Source organism: Typopeltis vanoorti, chromosome 1, assembly GCF_054136105.1.
Source record: "Typopeltis vanoorti isolate ZY-2024b chromosome 1, IOZ_Tvanoo_1.0, whole genome shotgun sequence".
Taxonomy (NCBI): Eukaryota; Metazoa; Arthropoda; class Arachnida; order Uropygi; family Thelyphonidae; genus Typopeltis; species Typopeltis vanoorti.
Window position 1 is genome coordinate 170,080,373 of NC_143549.1, and position 24,934 is coordinate 170,105,306.

The 24,934-nt window shown below is 37.4% G+C and overlaps 1 protein-coding gene across 1 annotated transcript in view; it reads right to left on the reverse strand.

The window, feature by feature from the left end:
- The window catches only part of LOC150110639 (transient receptor potential cation channel subfamily M member-like 2), a 658,320-nt gene that overhangs the window by 106,831 nt on the left and 526,555 nt on the right, over window positions 1-24,934 (reverse strand). The window contains exon 26 of the mRNA XM_090403554.1: window positions 15,911-15,997. Coding sequence (XP_090259680.1) covers window positions 15,911-15,997 — 87 coding nt within the window. The remainder of the gene's footprint in view (window positions 1-15,910; window positions 15,998-24,934) is intronic.

The following is a 24,934-nucleotide window of genomic DNA, read 5'->3' on the forward strand; positions in this document are numbered from 1 at the left end:
AAGAGTAAGCCCAGATATTTTTGTGCACTTTCCTGTACATTTCACTAATTATATTTCAAATTTAATTTACTGATATGAGTAAATGCATATGTTTGTCTAACTTTATCTTCAAAAAGTACAGTATTATTTTACAGCATATTCATTCAAATATCAATATCAATAAGACAATAATTGTTCAATGTTGTTACAGTCTAAATAAGGTAAATTAGAAATTTACTAAGGAATTTGAGTTATTTATTTCATCATTATTGTATTTCCATTTTTTTTTTTCTGCATTTACATAACAAGCTGAATAGGCATACTATTTATACTATTTTTTCATCGTTCATATAACTTAATGTTATCTTAAATTTAATTATCTTATCTTAAACTGAATTATCTTTTAATATGTTAGAAGTATTATATAAATTTGTAATTTTGTATTTGTATTTAATGTTTCTGGTGGTGTGGAAGAGAAGGCCTGATGGCTTTAACTCCACCAGAATAAATAAATTAAAGATACCAAGAAATTATATACTTGGTTTAATCCTTTATCCAAGTGTAAGCAAACAAAGTTTTTCACCTGAAGTATTTTCAGGACTGGGGCAACTCATGGTAAAGGTGGTATTGACTTCACATCACTTGCCTTAGTATCACATAATGCAAAACACATCTCCTTGCAGACATGTATAATGCTATGCATTATGGGAAGGGTCACTACCCAGACCAGTTTCGACCTTTATTGAGGTCTCATCAGTGGGAGCCAGACCCGGAGGTAATACCAAGGTAGAAGTAATGCAGAAGTCATATTTTTATATGACTTCTGCATTAATACTCTGGATTAGAGATAGATTATTAATGCATAATACTCTGGATTAGAGATAGATAGTTGTTGAATGTTTTCAACTTGTTTATACTATAAATTAATGATACCAAGAAATTATATACTTGGTTTAATCCTTTATCCAAGTGTAAGCAAACAAAGTTTGGACCAGAAGTATTTTCAGGACTGAGGCAACTCGTGGTAAACGTGGTATGACTTCACATCACTTGCCTTAGTATCCCATAATGCAAAGCATATCTCCTTGAAGACATGTATAATGCTATGCATTATGGGAAGGGTAGTGACCCTTCCCATAATGCATAGTGGTTAGTGACTCTTCCCATAAACCTACCTTTCACAAAACCATGTTGTCCAGATAGTATGATATTTCTATCCACCCAGTCCTGAATTCTGCCTTTTACCAATTTCTCAAACACCTTAACTATCACTATGAGATGCTGATTAGCCTATAATTTGCTACTTCTGTCTTGGGAAGGGTCACTACCTTTCCCATAATGCATAGCATTGTACATGTCTGCAAGGAGATGTGCTTTGCAAGTGATGTGAAGTCATACCACCTTTACCACGAGTTGCCCCAGTCCTGAAAATACTTCCTGTGCAAACTTTGTTTGCTTACACTTGGATAAAGGATTAAACCAAGTACAGTGGCACCTTGAGATATGAGTTTAATTCATTCCATGACTGAGCTTGTAAGTCAAAATGCTCGTATCTCAAATCAATTTTCCCCATTGAAATTAATTAAAATGAGATTAATTCGTACCAGCCCCCAAAAAACCACTCCAATTTTTTTATAATAATGTATTTATAATGAACAAATATTGTATACAAACAAAATAAAACCAAATACTACATAAATATATGTAAACGAGAATCTAAAGAAATAAACAGATGTTGGCGGAGCAGATTAGCATATGGTATTAATTTTTTCTTTCACTTCACTTTTGCTTAACTTAATTTTCTTCTTCACTTTCATCTGCAGGGCGTTTCAATAGAAACCTGTCCAAGGAGCTTTGTTTCTTCCTCCCTTTTAGAATGTTTCTGAAATGAGTTAGACAAGTGTCATTAAATAGCACCGCTGCATGACCAGTTGCAACTTTTTCAGGGTGTTTCTTTTCAATGAAGTCTGAAGCTTTTTTCCACATTTCCAACACTTTCTTTATCTCATTCGAAGAGATAACCTCCTCTGCGGTTGTATCAATCTCCTATAGACCCTCCATATGTTGCTGCGTGTGTAGTTCCGTCAACTCCTCCATCGTCAGTTCCTCGGAATGTGCGATGACAAGGTCTTCGATGTCTCCCTTATCCACCTCCAGGCCAATGGACTTTCCGAGGGACACAATCTCCTCCACCACTTCCTGTTCAGGTCTAACTTCTTTAAAGTCCCTTTCAGCCACAGCCTCAGGTCACAGCTTTTTCCATGCAGAGATCAAGGTCCTTTTTGTAACACCCTGCCAGGCCATATCAATAATTTTGAAGCATATGACAATGTTGTAGTGGTCCTTCCAGAACTCTCGAAGGGTGAGGTTTGTGCCCTCCGCAACCTCAAAGCAGCATCGGAACATGTGTTTGGTAAAAAGTTTCTTGAAATTGGAGATCACCTGTTGGTCCATGGGCTGTAGGATAGGGGTGGTGTTGGGTGGAAAGTAGAGAACCTTTATAAAGCTGAACTCCTCGAGGATGTCGTCCTCAAGGTTTGGTGGGTGGGCAGGAGCATTGTCAAGGACAAGAAGGGCTTGCAGGGGTAAGTCATTGACCTTGAGGTATTCCTTAATGGCAGGACCAAAGACCAAGTTGACCCACTGCACAAAAAACTGCCTGGTGACCCACGCCTTTGGGTTTGCCCTCCACATAACCTGCAGTTTTTCTTTTATAACCTTATGTGTCTTGAAGGCCCTGGTGTTTTCTGAGTGGTATACGAACAGCGGCTTGATCTTGCAGTTGCCACTTGCATTTGCACACAGTGCGAGGGTCAACCTATCCTTCATGAGCTTGTGACCTGGCATCTTCTTTTCTTCTGCCGTACTACTTACCTCCGTATTGAATATAATCCTACCAGCTCTCAGATTAGAACTCTCCACAGACTCCTTAAGTCACTTCTTGGCCTGTGGAAGTCACTAACAAATTAAAACCTTATAACTCTAGACCCCCCCCGATTATATGGACTCCCAAAAATACATAAACGAAATGTGCCATTGCATCCCATAGTGGATGGCATTGATTCCCCCACATATAAATTAGCCAAACATTTAGCCAAAACGCTCACACACTACACTGGCAACACACCATCACACATAAAAAACTCTGTCCACTTTAAAGCCAGTATAGAAAACCTCACACTCCAACACACTGACATAATGGTCAGTTTTGACATCTCCTCCCTATTCACTAATGTCCCACTCAAAGAAACCCTTGAGCTCGTCCAAGCCAAGTTTCCTCCCGATATCTCTGCCCTATTTCAGTTCACAATGAACTCAGGCTATTTCGTTTGGCAAGGAAAGTTCTACAAACAGATAGAGGGGACAGCCATGGGTTCACCACTTTCGCCACCCTTGGCCAATTTCTTTATGGAGACATTTGAAGAAAAAGCCTTAAACTCCGCCCCACAAAAACCCACTATTTGGCTTCGTTATGTGGATGATGTGTTTGCTATTTGGCCACATGGCTCAGACACACTCCACTCCTTCCTAACACACTTAAACAACCAACATCCCAGAGTCCAGTTCACCTTAGAAAAAGAGGAAAACAACACCCTCCCCTTCCTAGACACTTTAATCACCCGCCAGCTTGATGGATCTTTGGTTTTCTCTATTTACAGAAAACCCACCCACACTGGCAGATACATTCACCAGCAATTCCCTCCCCCCCACAACAATATTGGGTGATAAAAACACTATATAACAGGGCAAAATTAATCTGCTCAGATGACAAGGCCCTGACTATTGAACTAAACCACATCCTCAACACTTTCTTAGCCAATGGCTATAACCCCCAAAAAATCCAAAAAATACTAAAACCTGTAAACCACACCCCCCTCCCCCCCTCCCCAATAAAGATTACACCAAGTCTATCACTATCCCCTACATCCAGGGCACCTCTGAAAAAATAGCCAATATCCTCAAAAAATATGACCTTACTTCCTGTTACAGACCATATAAAAAGTTGGCATCCCTTATCCGCTCCACCAAAGACCAACCACTTCCCCTAGACCTACCTGGTGTATACCAGGTCCTTTGCAGCTGCAAATTGTCCTACTTTGGCCAAACAGGCAGAACAACAAATATCAGGATTTCAGAACACCAAGACTACATCCGGTTTCACCATTACAGCTGCTCTGGGCTGGCAGACCATGCCTTAGATACCCACCATAAAATTCGTTGGAAGAAAACAAAAATAATCCATCACAGCAAGTTTAAATACGAAAGATTATTCAAAGAATCTTCAGCAGCTCTAAAAAATGTTCCTAACCTCAACAAATTTGGGTGCATGAAACTGCCCCAAATTTGGGAGACTTTCATTATGAGAACTTCAGCCAACTGCCAAGACTACCAAATTAGCCCGCAAGAGGGCACCATTAGGACTTTAGGAACAATATTAGTTTCCTGCTTTCTTCCTCATTTGCTTTGTGTTAGTTCTTGAGTGCACATACCATATCTTTATGTTCCCGAAGATGGCAATGTGACATTGCCGAAATATAGAAGTTATTCATTAAAGTTACCTTTAATTAATATACTTTATATGCATTGTTAATTCCGTAAACTAATTACCAGTTAGGTAAAAATGCATTTTTTCATGTCCCATTGTTTTTATGAAGATGCCCTTTTCACCAACTGAGTTACTGTTCGATTCCAAATATCAAAGTACATGGGAGTCTCATCCATATTGCCAAATTGGGAAAGTTCATATCCGTGACGCTTCTGTAATTTCATGATAAATTTATGGAAGGACTGCACTTTTTCTTAAAGCTGCTTTGGTAACTTCTGCGCAATTTTTGTTCGGTGTTGTAATGTTAATGCTTTGCATTCCATAAATCTGTTGCACCACCCAGGAGAAGCAAGAAAAGATGAAATACCTGGTGTGTCCTTGAATTTACCATTCTTGAGTTGTAGAGCTCGAAAACGAATTGCATTTCTTGTTACTATTATGCCATCTTGTCGTTGCATCAAAATCCATTCATTTAGCTCTTCTTCGAGTTCTGGAAAGGATGCTACATCTCCATGACGGGCACGTTTCATTTTGGGGATTTTTTTCAAGACTGCCTTTTTTGCTTATGCCAAAGTCTAATATTACTCTCTGCTACACCAAATTATCTCATAGCAACACTGTTATTATGTTCTTCTGCAAACTGCATGACACGCAATTTAAATCCTTCTTCAAAAGATGAACATTTAAGTTTCTGCTGGCTCATTTTCAGGTTAGGTTTGTTTAACGAATAATATTTAAAATGAACTGTGGTTAAACCGATATACCTAACTGTGCTCTATCATTCGGCGACCGAGTGCGCATCGTATTTGCGCATAAAGCCAGTAATGTAAGTAACTTTATGCGCAGATATGATGTGCGCTTGGTCGCCGAATGCGAGTGGGTCAAGTAGATTTGGTTGCATAGGCATTAGGTAGTATATATTGTGTGCAAGTCTAATAAGATGTTATATTTTTTAGGATCCGCATATAATGCGAACCCCTAACTTTAAGTAGTATTTTTTACCATAAATTTTTCGCATTATACGCGATAATATACAGTAATTCTTTCTGTAAAAATTCATTAGAAGAACATAAAGAATGGGCATGATGCACTAATGATTTAATAGTTACAGCCTTTTGATTAGGATGAATCATAATATCTAAAGTGTCCAGATATTATGATTAGTTGAAGATCAGAAATTTTCTTTTCTTTTCACTTCTATCATCCACTCCTTCATATAAAATATATAATGCAATATATAAAAATAATTTAAAAAAAAATAGGCTGACAGCAAGAACAAAAGATAATGGGACTGATTTAATGTGAAAAAGTGTAAAGTTATGCAGTTTGGGATGAAAAGATTGTAAACTTTCTACTATATTTTGTTAGAGGTTTAATGGAATATTTACATCAGTAGGAAAGGATTAAAAACTGATTTATCGCTTCCAATATTTCATCTCAGTCACCGAGACATCTTCAGGGATTACAATTAACTAATGTAACCTGAAGTTTTTACAACATCTATCTGCATACCAATTTCAAAGAAAAATAATGCACAAAATTGCTAGGATTACAGAACTGTGAGCCTAATATCCCATGAATCTAAAATTATTTTAACCATCATTAACAAACAAATTGAAAAAGCCTTAAGCAGTGAATTGAGTGAACAAAAAAGGCTTCAGAAGAGGAATGGGAACCATTAATGCTATCCTGGAACTAAAAATACTAATAGAAAGATCACTTGAAAGAAATAGGTACATTTACATATGCTTCATAGACTTTCAGAAGGCTTTTGAGCAGGTAAAACATAATAAAATGTTCAATATATTAGATAAATTAGACATAGAAGATAACATACTTAAGATTATAAAAATGATTTACACCAAACAGAAAATGCAGCTGTTTAACAATGAGACTTCTGTAGTGAAAATAAAAAGAGGAGTTAAACAAGGTTGTATCCTTTCACCAAATCTATTTAATATCTATAGTGAGACAGTGATGAAAAAGATTGAAAAACAAAAAATAGGAATTAGTATCAATGGTATAAAATACAATATTAGATTGCTGATGATACCATTCTAATAGCAGAAAACAGAAACAAATTAATCAAATTAATGCAGCTGCTAATTGAAGAAGGTAAAGAATTTGGATTAGATATAAATGCAAAAAAGACCAAATTTATGAAAATCTCAAAAGAAAGCAGATCTGAGCCAGAAATATTCATAAACAATATGAAAATTGAACATACAACAGAATACAAATATTTAGGCACCTACTTTACTGCAGATGGATGGCAAGATAAAGAAATAAAAATAAGAACAGCCATAGCTAAAGATGCATTCTGGAAAAATAAAGATCTGCTCAGAAGTTCTGTGAGTATTGAGACAAAGAAAAGAATGATAAAAACATTAGTGTGGCAAATTTTCACATATGGAAGTGAGACCTGGATATTCAAGAAGAGAGTAACAGATAAAGGCAACAGATAATGGCCTTTGAAATGTAGTGCTATAGGAGAGCTCTGAAAATCCCATGGACAGAACATGTGACAAATACAGACGTCCTACAAAGAATGAGAACATAAAATCGTTATTACAGGAAATGATCCAGAGAAAGATGAGATTGGCAGGACATGTACTGAGAGGTTCGGCAGGACATGTACTGAGAGGTTCAGCAGGACACAGTTTTAGAACTTTTTTTTTAGTTTTAGATACTAACAGTTTTAGAAGGAAAAATTATGGAAAAAGGATCAAGGCAAAAAAATGAAGGACATAGCTTGAAGATATAAGATCATGGACAGGATCACATGTCTATGCAGAAATAAAAAGGAAAGCCAACAGAGAAAACTGGAAGGACATGGTGCTGCACCTTCTCACTGAGGAAGCTACGCGAAGAAGAAGAAACACACACTTAAATAGAACACAGTACTAAGTGAAACATGTGGATGACTCTAAAGTGCTATCTAGATGATTTTATCCAAAACATGGTCTGCAAGGCTAGACTGACTATGGTCGTGATTGCAGTTGTATGATTTGTATGGTTGCTGATCTACCTGTCTGTGTGAAGTAAGCCAGCTTGCAGAAACATGGTACCTTATATACTCTGGACACTGAGAGAGGAGGCAACAATCTTTGTTCCAGTGGAACCTCCCTTTCAACCGAACTCAATTACATACACAACACCTTCCTTTCCAATGGCTACTGCAGTGATTACAGAATTAAAAAAATAATCAGTTCCTCCCCCCCCATTCCCTGGCCATCTCTTCAGAAGGATTTCAGTAATGCCATCACCATCCCCTACATCTGTGGCACATCAGAAAAAATAGTCAGTTCCTTAAAAAAGTACAACCACACAGCTTATAAGCCCCACCATAAACTTGCTACCCTTATCCATTCTGCCAAAGATCAGCTCCCTCCTCTCTCTCAGTGCTCAGAGTATATAAAGTACCCTGTTCCTGCAAGCTAGCTTACTTCACACAGACAGGTAAATTATCTGTCTAGAAGAACACAAATCATATAATCACAAATTTGCGATGACGATTATGGTCAATCTGGCCTTGCAAACCATGTTTTGGATATAACCCACAGGATCTCCACCAGGAGATCCTGTGGGATATATCCAAAAAGAGAAAAACCACCATAGTAAATTCAAAAATGAAAGGCTGATTTTAGAATCTGCAGTAGCAATCGGAAATCAACCGAATTTAAATATGGCTGCATAAAACGTCCAAAAATTTGGGAAACATTAATTATCAGCAGTCCCACTTTACATCCTAGGCCACCTACAAATGTCCATATAAAGTCCTATCTAGGTGCACCACCTAGATAGGGCTACATGTTTCACTTAGTATTGTGTGATATTTGAGTGTATGTTACAAGAGTTAATTTTAATCCCTAAAGATGTCTCAGTGACTGAGACGAGATATTGGAAGCATTAAAATTAGTTTTTGATCCTTTTCTAGTGCTGTAAATATTCCATTAAACCTTCAACATGATGTCATCCCAGCACTTAAGCCTCAACATACAGTTTATGCCTTATTGATGGAATTGTACTCTAGGAAATTGATGAAGCTAGGGATTTGGGTGTGGGTCTTGGTGGAGAGGATCTAGAGGCAAGGGACAAGATGGGGAGTGTTTGCAGAATGCTCAATACAAAGATGACTAAGAATTTGTGGGTTGCAGAAGTGACAGATAGGAAGAAAAGAGGGGATAGGACCTAAATATTTTAGATGCCAAATGGTTTATACAGGACTGATATAGAGGAAATTTTTTAGCATTTGGCCATAGGGAACAGAACAAGGGAGTTATCCCTGGAAATTGAGAAAGAGTGTGGTTATTAAAAGTCTCAGGATTAGATTTTTCATTTGGAGAGCGGTGAATATTTGGCCAAAGCCAGCTGTGAGTCAATGAATGCATCACAGAAGAACACCAGGTATTGTGTGGATAGTCTAGGCCAGCTTTAGACAATATTTTTACCCTGGAAGAACTCTTGAAATTTCTTTTCTTTTTAATCATGACAATCCCTAGCAACATCTTGCAGAATACTAGAGGTCCGTGGAACCCATATTAAGAAAACCTAGTCTAAGCCTTCCATGATGGGTACTCAGACCCATGCAATAATAATAATAATAATAAAATAGAAACAGAATGACTGTGGATAGCAGGTGATGTGACACTGAGAGTAGAATAAGCAATTTGTTAAACTGCCATCTTCTAGACATCTGAAAGTTTTAATGGAATTTTCTGAATATCAGGCAAAACATGAAAATAGTATTCTAAGGTTGGGTAGATACAGAATATATAAATATTAGCAACTGGATCAGAGAAAAAATAACACTATCTTGAGTGAAATAGTACATGAAGTATCTATGTATGAATGTGATTGCCTATTACAGAAAAAGTAAGAAGTCAACGAATAGAGATTTGATCTTGCATGACAATGCGTGTGTATAATAAAAGGCAAGGAGTGCATGAATTAAGAATTTTTTTCATTTTCCTTGCAAGAAAGTAGATGGGATTATGTTTTGGTATTACTGAAGGTGACTAGGTTGTCCTTATATCAGTGAAGAAAGTTTAAAGGCATTGGCTATTAAATATCTTTGAAGATTACAATACTTGGACACTGCAAAGTTTGTCAAATAAGCAGCAGAAATGGAGTGTGTGCTATAATCATGCTGATTATAGTACACTTCATTCCTCCTACAAGGTACTGTCAGAAAATAATATCTTGTTGGCTTTGTTTTTGGAGAATCTATTTTGAGAAGGATGGTGAAGGGAGGAAATCACAAAGATAGTGTCAAGTATGAGTAGGCTTGCAGAAGACGTCTAAAGACACACTATTATCTGGTTTCTTCAGTTAAAACATCCAGAAAGAGAAGTTTACCTTAATTTCTCCCAAACTGAATTGTATATTTGAAAGGAATGAATTAAAAGAAAGGAGAAACTGTTGTAAGGTGGAATAGTCATACTTCCAATGTCTCAGATTTTTATGAAGAGATCAGAAGAGGGACGAGATAACAAGCTAACCTATTGCCAATCCAAACTGTTGTATATTCTTCTGTCAGAAGAAAATTGACTGGAGGCAATGTTAAAATAGTCTAGAATTCAGCCCAATTTATTCAGAAACTATCAAATATCAACATCTCACCATTGGACATCCTTGCTAGCTGGGATATGTATGGTTTCTCTTTTCACTAACATTAATGATATCTTCTCAATGGACAACATTAGACTATTCAAAGACTGCCTCTGGTCTATCTTCTTCCAGTGGAAAAATGGTCTTTGCAGACAAATGAATCCATTCCGCACTTGAATGGATTTCCCATCAGCAGCCCGGAGAAATTATTTTCTGAGGTGTGACCTAATGCAGAGAATCAAAGAAACTAAATCATCACGGGAGGCACATGCGAGTAAGTGCAACTAAGTTATGCAAATGTGATAATGATAAAAATGCTGGGCATATTTATGAATTTGATGAAAGGGTAGACTTGGGTTTGACTTTTTGAGTGATTGCAGTAATGGAAAAGAGAAAGCTGCCCAGCTGGACCAAGCAGACTGCAGATGCAAGTATATGAAAAGCCAGCAGATGACTTGTTACCATCAACCCCATTCTAACTTACTAAATCTCTGGATTTGGCTACTTTTCCGAAGAGCAAAAAAAAAAAAAAAAGAAACATTTCATTCCTGAAAAATAAATCAACAGCCTGAAAATATCTTCAGGACTGAATATGGTGTTTCATCAATACAACACCATATTCAGTCCTGAAGATATTTTCAGGTGCAAACTTTGTTTGCTCACACTTGGATAAAGGATTAAACTAAATTTATTATAGTCTAACCAAGTGAAAAATAAACTTTCAACATCTTTCTCTAAATCCAGAGTAATTTAATAAAAAAAGGTGACACACCTTTCGGCAACTCCTATAGGTAAAGATGATCTCGCTATTGCTTCTGCCTGGTATCTCCACCACTGGGCCTGGCTCCCAATGAAGAGACCTCAATAAAGGTCGAAACTAGTCTGGGTAGTGGCCGATCCCTTAATGCACAAAATTATACATATCCGCAAGGAGATGTGTTTTGCATTATGAGAGATACTGGGATAGGAGTGTTGGTAGCTTGCTCCACCTTTGCTATGAGTTGCACTACCTTACCTTAGTAAGGTAGTACAACACCATATTCAGTCCTGAAGATATTCTCAGGCACAAACTTTGTTTGCTCACACTTGGATAAAGGATTAAACTAAATTTATTATAGTCTAACCAAGTGAAAAATAAACTTTCAATATTCCATAATGTGTTCCATTCATCCACAATTCTCCATGTAAAAAATCTACTCCGCACATGCTTCTTCACCACACTCTTGCACAACTTCTGGGGATGTCCTCTGGTTCTTCCATTCTCACTTTCTGCTCTTTTTATAATCAGCTCACTAACTTAAACATCTCTATCATATCACTTCTTTTCTTCCTATCCGCCAAACTCTGTAAACTACATTCCTTTAACTCTCTCCATAGCCAACATTCCAGAGTCCTGATATTGTCATGGTCACTGGTATCTGCCCTCTCCAATGTTTCTACATCACAATGAAAACCAGGTGACAAAATCTGAACATGACATACATTCCAAGTGTGGTCTGACTAGTGCTTTATGCAGTGGCACAACCACCTCCTTATCCTCATGTTATTGTATTTCTTATCAAAAGAGCAATATGATGTGCAGTCCGCAACAATTGTAGAGCCCCCTAAACTTTGGTGTACTGTCAACCATTACTCTCAAATCTTGAATCTCATCCACTTCCTGCAGTATAGTTCCATCAATGTAGTATGCAGCCTTATATCTCTGTAATGCAAAATGCAACTCCTTGTACTTAATAATTTAAAACTATAAGTCCACTCCTCTGTCCAAGCTAAAAGTCTATTCGAGTCTTCCTGAATGGAATTAACAGCAGAAGTGCCTCTTACAATTCTCCCCAGCTTTGCATCTGAAGCTCCCGATTCAGTTCATGAGAAATATCATTTACACACAAGTTATTTATTTATTTAGCATATGGCTCATACATGAAAAGTTACATTACGTTAATCCTTAATATATATAAACATAATAATAGACATATGTACTATAATAATACATAATAGAGTCATAAAAGAGACACTTAAGAATAGACTACAATTGTATGTCTAGGTTGATTATCCAGTCAACTGCACCTTGTGTAGCATGGATGAAGTCTGACAGGTTTCCATTGTATGCATGTTGGACACATTCTACTGAAATATGATTAATTGTCTGGTAGGGTGATCCACAGTTGCACCTGGGATACAACGAGACAAATGAGGTAATCACACCCCATTTGTAAAGGCGGACAGCACATCTGCAATGATTAGTGCAGATTCTGTTAACGGTAGACCAAGTTTTCTGAGGTAGGTCAAAATATGAAAGCATCTGTGTTGGGTCCACTAATTCATGAAGTCTCCTGTTGAAGTGTTACACCAGGACTCTTTCCACTTCTCCTTCATGTTAAAACTTGTATCTGCAAATTTTTTGCTGTTAAGATGGAGGGTGTCTTGACTTTAGCCTATTTATTTCTAGGGTGGGATGTCTTTATGGATTGGGAGATCTTGGATTTCCATGATTTTGCTGTATTCATGTAGAAGAAAGTTCGATCTGCAGATGTGTAGAGGTGGGATGTTGCTTAGCACTGGGAGGCAGTAGGTTGGGGTTGATTTCACAGTTCCAGAAATAACACACATAGTCATGTTATGCTCAGCATCAACCAAGTACACATGGGTGCTGTTCAGCCATACAGGTGAGCAGTATTCAGCTGCAGAGTAAATGAGACCAAGAGCAGTGCAGTGCAGCAAAGCATTGTTGTTGAGGCATCCCAAGTTGTTCTGCATAGTTACACACAAGTTAAATAGCAGGGACACACCACTGGTTACCTTACTTTTTTGAGACACTACTCTTTCTGACACAACTTGCTGGTATCATTCAGAGAGAATATCTAATCCATTTAACCACTATGCTATACATTCCCATCCTCTGCAGCTTACACACCAATCTACCATGACATAATCTATCAAATGCTTTTGCAAAAGCATTTGATAGATTATAAATCTATCAAATAGTTCTTGGACTATTTGATAGATTTATAATCAATATAATATTTGATAGACTCATAATCAATACTCAAGAACTATCTGAGATAGTTCTTGGACTTTTGCACAAGAATCTCCCTTATTAAGCACACTTGTTACTTTATCATAAAATGCAAGTACATTGCTAAAACAAAACCTACCCTTTACAAATCCATGCTGAACATCATAAAGAATCCTAGCAACTCAATCCTGTATTCTACCCATAACTAATCTCTCCAACAATGTGACTACAACAGCAGTTATACAGTCTAGTCTATAAATGGAAACTTCTGTTCTAGAACCATGTTTTGTGGAGTGGTACTATTTGCTTCAATGCATCACCATGATGCTCTATATCATCTACATTCAGCTTTTGAATATATACCAGTTTCTGTTCTTGTTGTTTAATTTAAAATTTCAAGTCATTTCAAGATGCCTTTGAAAGCAGGGAAAAAAATTTTATACCAATAAATATATATATATATATAAGTTAAATCCATTTTATGTTATTTATTAATTATCATGTGTTATGTTCCTATATGCCAAGTTATTAATTTGCATGATGTCACAAAGACAATGAAATAAAGCTAAGGTAGCAGAGAGAGAGAGAGAGACAGTGAACAAATTGAAGGCATGTAGTGATATGGACTGAGACTTTCTATAAAAATTAATTAAGAAATAAAATGGAAGTTTTCTTAAGAAATGCAAGAAAAATATATGAGGGTGGTCTGAAAAGTTCTTGGCATAACAATGAAGTAAGATCTGCAAAATACCTCTCTACAGCTACAATCACCTCTTGATTCAAAGAAAAATGCAGACCAGCAAGGAAGAGTTTTAGTTTTGAGAAGAGATAGAAGTCAAAGAAAGTCAAATCTGGGGAATAGTGTAGATGTTCTAACAATTCATAGTGCATATCCCTTAATTTTCCCATTGCCAAAGCACACCTTTGTGGGCAGGTGCACTGTCCGGATGAAAGATGATTTTTTTCTTCTGCAAACTGGGTCTTTTCCTCAGTTATTGTTTTACCCTTTTCAAGATAATTAATAAACAAAATAACTTTACCATCCCAAAACACTGATGCCATGACCTTTCCTGCTGATGGAACAGACTTTGTCTTCTTTGACACTGAACAACTGGCTTCTGTCCACTGTTTTTGACTGCTGTTTGGATTCTAATATGTAATGGTGAATCGAAGTCTTATCCATAGTAATAAATCGACACACAAAATCAGTTTTATTCTTGCTAAAATGCTCCAAGCACTGTTCAGAGATTTTCATGCTAGTACATTTTTGGTCTGCTATGAGCAAGCACGGCACCCATCTTGTGCACAGCTTTTTCATTTGCAATTCTTCATGCAAAATATATCCTACATCATTCTTTTGAAATGCCTATAGTCTCAGCAATTTCACGCACTTTGACTCGCCGGTCATCCAATACCATATCGTGCTTGATAAATGATTTCTGATCAACTTTTTGGACGTCCTTCATGTGGATCATCTTCAAGGTTGGTACGGCCACGTTTAAACTTGCCAGCCCATTTCTTAATTGTCGCAAACTCCTATAAAACAAAGCACCGAATGCTACCCCAATTCCTTCCCCAACCTACACACAAGACCACAGCAAAACTAATTCAGTCCCACATATCTAATTCATACTCTTGTATCTGTTTGGTAGAACCAGAACTACTAGATTTACTGAAATAATTTGTCCGATACACATATAATCATATATTTCATTTCTAGTTGTGATAGAGTACTGTCCATAATATTAAACACAACTAACTATATTCTGAGCTGTTGGTTTTCAGCAGACAATCAGAGTAAAAGTTATTCAGAGCTAGCCATCAAAAGCATGGAATTCTTTTACCTCTATTGTCATGGAAAAACTGCTATCAGATGTTATTGTTGTGCTAGGCAGATTAAATAAAATATATATGTACATTTACATTCAGCAGTTGAAAACTGCAGATGTAGATTATGGTATAATTTTCTAGTAAATTCATTTATTTAAGTGAAGTACAATAATTTCTTGTATCATTTCCTTAGAAATAATGCAATGGTATTATTCTAAGGAACTTTAGTCATTCACTATAATGAACTACACTGTACTTCATTACAGTAACCATCTCCTTATACCAGTAGTTGCTATAATTAGTGACAACTGTATAACATCATAATTAAAGCAGTTCAGGTTATCGTGTTCAAGGCAGTTTCGACATTAACAAAAATTTTTTTGGTATGGTGCAAATTGCTGCAAATATGTGACTTCAAGTACAACAGCTGTTATATAAAAATATCAACTCAGCAGCTTTAACCACCCAACCAACCACATGGATCAAATATATAAAAAAATATGCTTTATATCCACATAATTTTTTTCTATGATATCCAATGGTTATATTGAGTTCAATGGATACATTGAACTCAATCAATTGAAATCACATCCATTTTATGGACTTATATACACATCCAGGCTGTTAAGGTGATTAATATACTTTCTTTTAGGCTTACACGGTGATCCGAATGCATTTTTGAAAATTATGGAGATTTATTCAAACACGGTAGTTGTCTCCATAATTTTCAAATTTTTAATATACCTTCAATTAAGATTTGGAGGGATTTGATTTGGATATTAGGATTTGGATTTAGGAAACTCATTGAAATAAATCATTCACAGTATGGAAGTCATGAAAAATTTCATAAAACCGCATCACTAAGCCAAAATATTTCTCGTACATGTGATTACTTAAAAATAAATGGTATAAAGCATTCAAATACTTACCTTGTAATAATGACATGGATATAATGATTTGGTCCCCAACGAGGCAGAGTTCCCCGACCTCTAAGACCTGTTCGACCCAAAGGATTTCTAGAGGTAGAAAATAATTTATTTTTAGTATTCAAATAAGTAAAAGGTTCAGTAAATAGTGATGGCATAATAAGTTAATCTGAATAAGTTAATCAGGAGGGTATAAGCAAAAGAGTAAAGTTGCACTTTACTCTCTTGCTTATACCCTCCTGATACAGTATCCAGGGATGGAAACTGTATAAGTCTGTATAACTTGCATGTCTCATGTCTCCCATTCTATGAAAAATATCTTTCAGATTAACCCGATAACAGTCCTTTACCAACTTACATGTCTCAATCATATCCCATCTGCTCCTATTCACAAGACTCTGCAAATTGCTTTTCCTCAGTCTTCACATCTCCTCCTCTCCCCTCACCACGATCAATCTTCTATTCATTTCTATCTCCATTCCCACGAAAATCAGGTGACCAGATCATGTATTTAATATGTACAATAATCTATATTAAACCTGATCAAGGCCTTTATAAAATAAGCCCATAGCATCTTTATTTCTGCATATCAAAGCCCTCCAGATCATCACCAAATGTGATTGTGCTATGTGACCCATAAAATTCAGCTCCCTGTCCATTGCAACTCCATCTTTCATCTTTTTCACTTCTCTCAAACATTCCCCACTGAGTACATACTTTGAATACCATCTTTGGTTACCAATTTCAGAACCTTGCGCTCTACATCAATGAAGTGACAGTTCCACTGATACAATCTATTCAGATCTTCCTGTAAGGCAACAGTATCAGCTTGACTCCTCATCATTCTCCCCAAATTTCCATCATTTGTGACCGTTGCACACTACAAGTTAAACTCTTCCAAATATCATTAATATAACAGTTTCTAGATGTCTGACTGAGACAACTTCCTAGTCTTTTCTTTATACTCTTTATTCAGCTGATTATTACCATTATTCATAGTGTGTTGCCTCCACAGTGCCTTCTTTTATATTTCATGCTTAATCTCTTTATTCATCCAACTTACATATACCATGTTGAAAGCTTTTTCACTTGGTTATACTATAAATTAAAGATGCCAAGAAATTATATTCTTGGTTTAATCCATTATCCAAGTGTAAGAAAACAATGTGAAGTAATGTGGAGTACTTACACATAATTTATGACATATACCATATTTAACCTTTTGATCTTCAGAATAAATTTACACATGATGATGTTAAATAACCTTTATTAGTGGTGAAGCAGCATTTATCTACCTTTTGCTTAACTCCTCATTTCATACTATAGCTCCAAACTGTCACTTAACTTTTATCATAATCACCAGCTTTGTAGTTCCACATATATTCTTTCCTCAGAGAAGCTTTTTTATGGCTGGCTACCACTATAAAATCTCACGTGAATGCTTTATGTATTATGCTCACTTTTATAAGTTTTACTTGTGAAGAAATATCTGTATCTGTGAAAAAATGTATTTCATAATGGATACAATATGTAAATAATGTATTATTCAACTAAGAGCTGTGATATCTGCATAATACATGTATAACATGAGTGAATGCTGTGAATCTCAGAAACTGAGCATGCGCACAAGGTATGAGACTATGTATAAAAGCACTCGCTTTTGAAGAGTTGAGGCGGTCTCGTAAGGAATCATCATGTAGAAGTTATCATAATATAAGAGACAGTCTCATTAGGAGTCATCATGTAGAAATCATCACATGGAATTTCGCATTTTTGCTATTCTTTAGAGCTACAGCATATTATATCTTTTAGTGTTATTTTTGCCTAAAAATATGAACTATTCATTTTCTTAATTTATATACTAAGCACTAACACTGCTGGTAGCGTGACCTGTGCTACAGGATTTAACAAGAGTCATGCTACTCTTAATCTTTTCTTCCTTTTTTTTCAGAGCAGGATGATCCCTGTCCCACTGAGGACTCTTAAGGAGCCGAAAATATCTACTCCTTCGCCTCCCCATAGTGAAGGTAGATCTCTAATCTACTTCCACTATAGGGGTAACAAAAATAATGTTTTGACAGATAAACTTCTAGGGGATTTCCCCATCCAGGAGAAGCCTATAACCACCAATGATGGTAAGCTCCCAAGAAAGACAACTAAAAATTGGGTGCTTCCCTATGGAATACCTTGAGGCTGGAGACAAAGTACTTACACAAACTTTTAGTAAATGGGGTAAAGTGAGCAACATTAAAAAGAGCATCTCCAACGAAGATCCTGCATGGTACTCTGGAAAAGTCATGTTCACCATGGACATGCATCTGCTAGTCCAGTTCTGTCAACATCAGAACATCCTGAGTAATGGTTAAATATATTATGGAGTACTGAGACAGTGTTTGCGGTGTGGCATGACTGAACATCTGGGGAGTGACTGCCCTGAGCCAAGTGTTTAAATGTGTTAACACTGGGCACATCTCCATCCAGTGCCCACACCCTGCCGAAAGTACAACAGTACTGAGCATAAAATTATATTTTGTCCTCTACACACATTTGCAGTGGGCACCACTTAACCTGCAGACTGTTAGAGATGCCAGTGATTTTCCAGAATTTTCTAAAAAAATCAGCGAGGAGAAAAACTTTTGCACAAAAGGTCTTGGGCAAAATTAAAAAGCCTTCTTCAGCAAAAACATTGCTGAGACAACAGCTTCCCCTACAGCCACTACCACCTTACCAACTTACCTTGCAGTAGCTTGCATTCCCCTGCACAAGAAATGCTAATCGAGGAGGGGGGGGGGAAATAACTATCACCCCAAAAAGAACTACCGACGAAAAGGAAGAGACTTCTCCAAAAAAAAAAAAAAAAAAAGACAAAAAACACTGTAGTCACTACAGAAGATCTGGAGAAACAACATTGGAATCTGAAATGGAGGTGGAAACCTCTCCTCAAAGAGACATGAAAGCATCCAATCCAAGATCAAAAAATATACTAGCTCCCAGTTTAACTGCTATGACTAGAAGACATCGGACAATAACATCATTAGCTTTAAAATCAAAAATAGTCAGCATGAGTTCGAGATCCTCTTGAGCTCATGTTTAAAGTTTAAAGATGGAAGCCAGTTTGTAGGATACTGGATATTCTTCCCCCCCCCAATGGATATTCTTGAATTAATTATGTCAAACAACTGAGAATTATAGACCCAGGTTGGGTGTAACATCCAAGAACATCATAATGCCTACCCCCCCCCTTCTGTATTGCCACCAGACGACTCCGTTCACCTCCCAAACAAGAGGAGGTGTGGCAGTTAATGCTAGCTTTTAACATCTGGCTCTTGTTGCTGAACACACTTCTTTCATTATGCAGGGACTGAGCCAAAAGTACCCCATTACAGGCACTGCTGGCTACAGGCACCTGGAAATTTGCTTAAGGAATGCCCAGCTTACAGATGTCTGGAAAACTCATAACCTCTACTGTTGAGATTACACACGGATAAGCCAAGGAATTGGCACAAGGTTCGACCTCTTTTATTGATCACCTTGTCTCCAAAGTTGAGACCATAAGGCATGTTGACATCGATGCTAACATCTCAGACCACAAAATGGTTGTGCTCAATTATCAACATCTAGAAGCAGTTGAAGTTGGGTCTGGGCCCCTGGAAGTTACCACTAGACTTCCCATCCCTGATCTTGGCACAGCTTCACAAACTGTGCTCCACCTGGAGCAATGCTGGCTGGGACATGTGGGCACAACTAAAAATTAAAGAAAATATCAAATGGGATCAAAGAACGTACCTTCCTTCACAGATCTCAACTCCATGAACTCTACAAGGAAAGAAGTTCATGGTCAGCCAATGCCAAGCCTTTCCATGTAAAAACACCATGTGACATCAATCTCAACATTGACATCGTGAAACAGAAACAGTTGGAAGAAAAGAGCTTTATGTATCTGTGCTGGGAATTGGCCACATTTTACAACAGGCACTACATTAATTTCCGACAGTAGTGAACAATTATAACCATCACTGAAGGCAGGTGTATATATAAACACCATGGGGGTAATACACTGAACTCTACAAAGACATAACAGTTTTTTTTTTACTAGTAAAAAAAAAACTGTTATGTCTGGCCAATATCAAGAAGAATATCAAGAAGTATTCAATGGCATTGCTGTCCAGCAATCTTAACCCAGTGTTTGACAACATCCATCATTCCTTTATGTTCAACATCCTTCACAAAGTCAGGATGGGCAGTGAACATCTTTCCATCATCAGACTAGACAACAACAGCTCCACTTGCCTCCTTATCAATAGACACTTACTGAACTCCATTAACATCCAGAAAGGTGTCAAACAGGGTTGTCCTCTCAGTCCGCTGCTTTTTTCACTAGTTCTAGAGTCATTTTTACAAGAAATTAAAAACTCAGAGGGACTCCATCACCTCTCACCATGCATGAATCCAAAGTTATAGCATACGTGGATAATGTGGTGAGCATCCTCAGAGACAACTCCATCAGAAGCCTCTTCAACATATTAGAGAAGCCTAAAGTATCGGGGAGGCTCACATCTAACCAAAAAAAAAAAATAATTAGTCTGGGATCCGAACAACATCCCTATGGGTCTTGTCCCTACAAAAGTACCCGCCCCCTCACAATCTTGGGGGTCCCATTTGCAGCACAACCTGAACTCAACATTGAAGATCTCACAGCTAAAATAGTCGAGAGTCTCAAGGACTGGTTAAACAGACAGCTACCACTTTCTTCCAGGGTCCACAATCATCAAACCATCTTGTACCCAGCCTACCAATATGTTGTCCTACCAATAGGAAACCCCTGAAATTCTTCCGGGGTAATTTACACAAGGAAGTTGATATCAAAATCTTTCACAGAAGCTGGGGGGTGCTTTGACCTTCTTGAACTTATCTTTGACTTATCTTGAACATCAGATACCCAAAGAATACCACTTTCCATCTTTACAGGACACTGCAAACTAACCATCTCCGTGGTATTTCTTGGGGTTCAAGCTTGCCCTGTTTAGGATCACAAACCATCAAGGTCCCAAAGTGGAAATTGGTCCGGAAGAATATAACAGACATTACCAGCTAACAGAACAACTCTGCTCCTTGGGTATTAACATCGCCAATATCAACAACAGCAACACCTGGTACCAACACTTTTTCAACATTCTTCAAACAAGTTCTTGATTTAGGGATCAATAATATCATCTCATTTGGTCACCTCACCAAACATCTAGGATACCTGTCGAGAAGGATCTGGCATGGTGGTTAGCCCATGGCAACCTTCCAGTTAACATCAACATCTGGAGGTTCTACAACACCAGGAACCCCTTCTGTTACTTCTGCTGGTGCCTCGAAACCATGGAGCATGCATTTTATGAGTGTCTTCCATCTAATATCATATGGAGAAGGTTAAGTGATGTGCTCTGCATCCCTCCTACTGCAGAAACAAGTCATCTATCTGCAGTTTGCTCCACCATCCACCAAAAGACAGAAGTTACTGGTATTTATTATTAATGAGATTAAATACAATATATGGAAGGAAAAGAAAAAATTGTTGGATACCAATAAAGATAGTTAACTCTGCCATGGGATCCTTAGGGGGTCTCATGCCAGTCTCAAGCCTCGATAAAGGAGGAGGGTCAGTCAGATGAGTGTTGATGCTCTGACCGTAAAGAAAAAACACGATTGTTACCTGATTCCTATACAATCAACAGCTACAACATGCCGGCTCGGGCATCGCCCGGATAAACAAGGGCCGCGATACCAATCGAGTGAACGGGGTTGGATCGAAAACAGACTCAGACAAAACCCATTCCAACATTTGCTCTATAAGCAAAAAGTCAAGTCCTCATGCCCTTTGTTTATTCCACTGTTACCCAACTTTATGGAATAACCCCTTGTTTTCTCCTCTGCTTTCATGCATCAAAAGATTTCTTTAGCTATTGTCCTTCATTCCCACCTATCAATTAAACTTTGTAACCCAATTTTCATTGTATTAGTCATTTTTCCTCTGAATCCTATCCAACACATCCACACCCATAAGAAACCAAGATGACCAAATCTATGTGCAGAAGTTTGCATAAAATCTTGTAGAGTAGAGTAAACCCTATCTAAACTCATCACTGTGTTCTTCAAAACACAAGTGATACTTGAGAAATATCTTGTCCATCTTTTTTTTTTTTTTTTTTCAATATAATCTCCGAAATTCAGTTCCCTGTCTGCAACTCCCAAATCCATAGCCTTGTCAGTTGTTTTTTTTTTTTTGCATTCTAGTTCTATATTTAAACTATCTTGTCTTGCAGGATCTCTACATCACAGTTATCAAGTACTGTCCTTCCCAGTTTTGCAATATTAGAAAATAAGTGGATATTTACCCTCAAACCATTTTCTACATTGCAAATTAAATAACAGCAACTCAAGTGCAGGTGCACATCCCTATGAAGCACCATGTCTTTTCTTGAATTCTGTTCTACCATATACTACTCCTTGTCTACCAGCCATACTCTAATCATTGTCACCAGCTTCATATCTATCACAATTTACTCCAATTCACATATTAGAGTTCTGTGTGATATCCTACAAAATGTCTTCGCTAAATCAATGAGTAATGGTGTTGTCATTTTCTTTATCCAACTCAACTGATTCTTTATATTAAAAATCGTTTCCTCTGTCAAAGTTTCACATTCCTGTATATACTGTATATATCTATTCCAAATAATGAATCGTAACTAATGCCATATAAATTTGTTAAAATTCTAAATTCCAAGACTACAGATTGATAAAGCAATAACTAAAAGAAAAAAAAAATCATTCTATTAATATCAAGATGTTTTGAAAGTAATAGTTTGTTAGCAGCCAGTTGACATGAACATCAAGGAAGCTATACCGACAACTAGTTCACTTAGTAAAAGTCAGGTGATTACCTTTCATGCATCTAGCAATGGCAACATCCCTCTCCAAATATGGTTGTTAAACTTAACTAGAACAAAAATAAAAGGAAATGGGAGATGTAAAAAAAAGAAGAGATTTTGTTGTTTAAGAATAATTTCATGAAGTGGACTTGCATACCATCTAATAAAAGGAGCCTGCTACAGTGAATTTTTTCCATTGTACACAATGGTGAACTTTATTTATTTATTAATGTATCAATTACCATGATATGTAACAAAACCTACAAATTGTAAAGATGATAAAGAATCAGTGTGATTTCTGATGCATAAGTTTTAAGAACTAATGGAAAAGAGGATATCATCAGACTTAGAAAATTTGTTGGTATACAAAATATTCAGGATTCTCCTGGCTTTCTGATGAATGAAAGACCAGAAGAAGGCATGTAATAGTTCTGGGTATTTTTATTTTTTTTGAAAAGGGATGGGAAAATCTTTGTCTTGATTATCAATACAGAAGAATTTTATTATTATTATTATGTGACACCTCCAAAGAGTCGGAAGACTCATTGAGGGAGGATACTATTCTACAACTCTCTGTCTCCACCATTCAATCCACCAACAGCATCTACCACCAACCAGAACCACTAATATTTTCACAGACAAGACAATCACAAACATCCACGCCCATGGTATGATTTAAACCAGCAGCTTTGGCTGGAGAGTGACGCTAACCACTCAGCCCAACCAGACCGGCTAGAGGAGAAATACAGGGGGGAAAATGATTCCTTCTTCATTGAGTGATACTACAATCCAGATGTGAAAGTGGTGAACACATGATCAGAAATTGCCCAATGAGCTTGGCAAATAGACTAGAGGACACAAATGCCAGTAGGAAGCAAAATTTCTCTACTTTGCCCTTTCAAAGTCTGATTTAGCATAAGCTTTGGGATACTGGACTTTTGGTTTCAAGTTACTTGAAGTATACTGAATTCTTTTTTCAGACTTATTTTATTATTATTATTATCATTATCATTATTCAGGCCTCCAAGGAGTCAAAAGACTCTTCGAGGGAGGTCCTTCCTAAGACATAAAGTATGTCAAGACTCATCGAGGGGAGGTCCCACCCCCTGAGAAACACAAAGTCTATCATACCACTCTTTAAACTCACTGACCGTTCTCGCTCCCACCACTCCATCAGGCAATGCATTCCACGGCTCAACCACCCTCCACACAAAGAAACCACTCCTTACCCTCTTGCTCACAGTTTCCTTTCGTAACTTCCAGGGATGGCCTCTTATCATCACGCCCTCCTGCTGTTCAACCAAGCGAAAGAACTCCCCAGTGTCAACCCTGTAACCACCTCTCAACAGTTTAAAAGTCTCAATCATATCACCTCTCCTTCTTCTATCCACCAAACTCTGCAGTCCACATTCTCTCAGCCGATCCTCATAACTATCCTTGTACAGTCATGAAACCATCTTTGTCATCCGTCTTTGTATCCTTTCCACAGTTAATTTATCCCCTTCAAATCCTGGGGACCAAATCTGAGAACAATAGTACAAGTGTGGTCTGATCAGAGACTTATACAACGGAATGATAACCCTCTTATCTCTGCAGGTCAGTGTCCTTCTCATAATAGCAGCAATCCTCTGTGTTACCTTCACCACCTTTGCAATATGTCCCCTAAACTTCAGGTTTCTATCAATCATCAACTCCAGATCTCTTGTCTCTGCTAATTCCTCCAGTATAACTCCTCCCATAGAGTATGCAGCATCCCATCGATGTTTCCCAAACCTCAAGATCTTACATTTTGCTGCATTAAACTGACCCCCATTCATTTGCCCATCTATCTAGATTATTTAAATCTTCTTGCAGGGCTACCACATCTGCACTATTACTAATAATCCTTCCCAGCTTCGCATCATCTGCAAACAACTGAATATCCCCCTGCAATCCACTGGCTATGTCATTGATATAAAGGTTAAACAATATAGGTCCTAATACTGAGCCCTGTGGGTCCCCACTTGCAACCCTCTGCCTCCTGGAAACTGCTCCACCATACACAACTCTCTGATACCTATCAGACAGCCAATCTGACATCCAGACCCATGTGCTGCAACTTAAATAT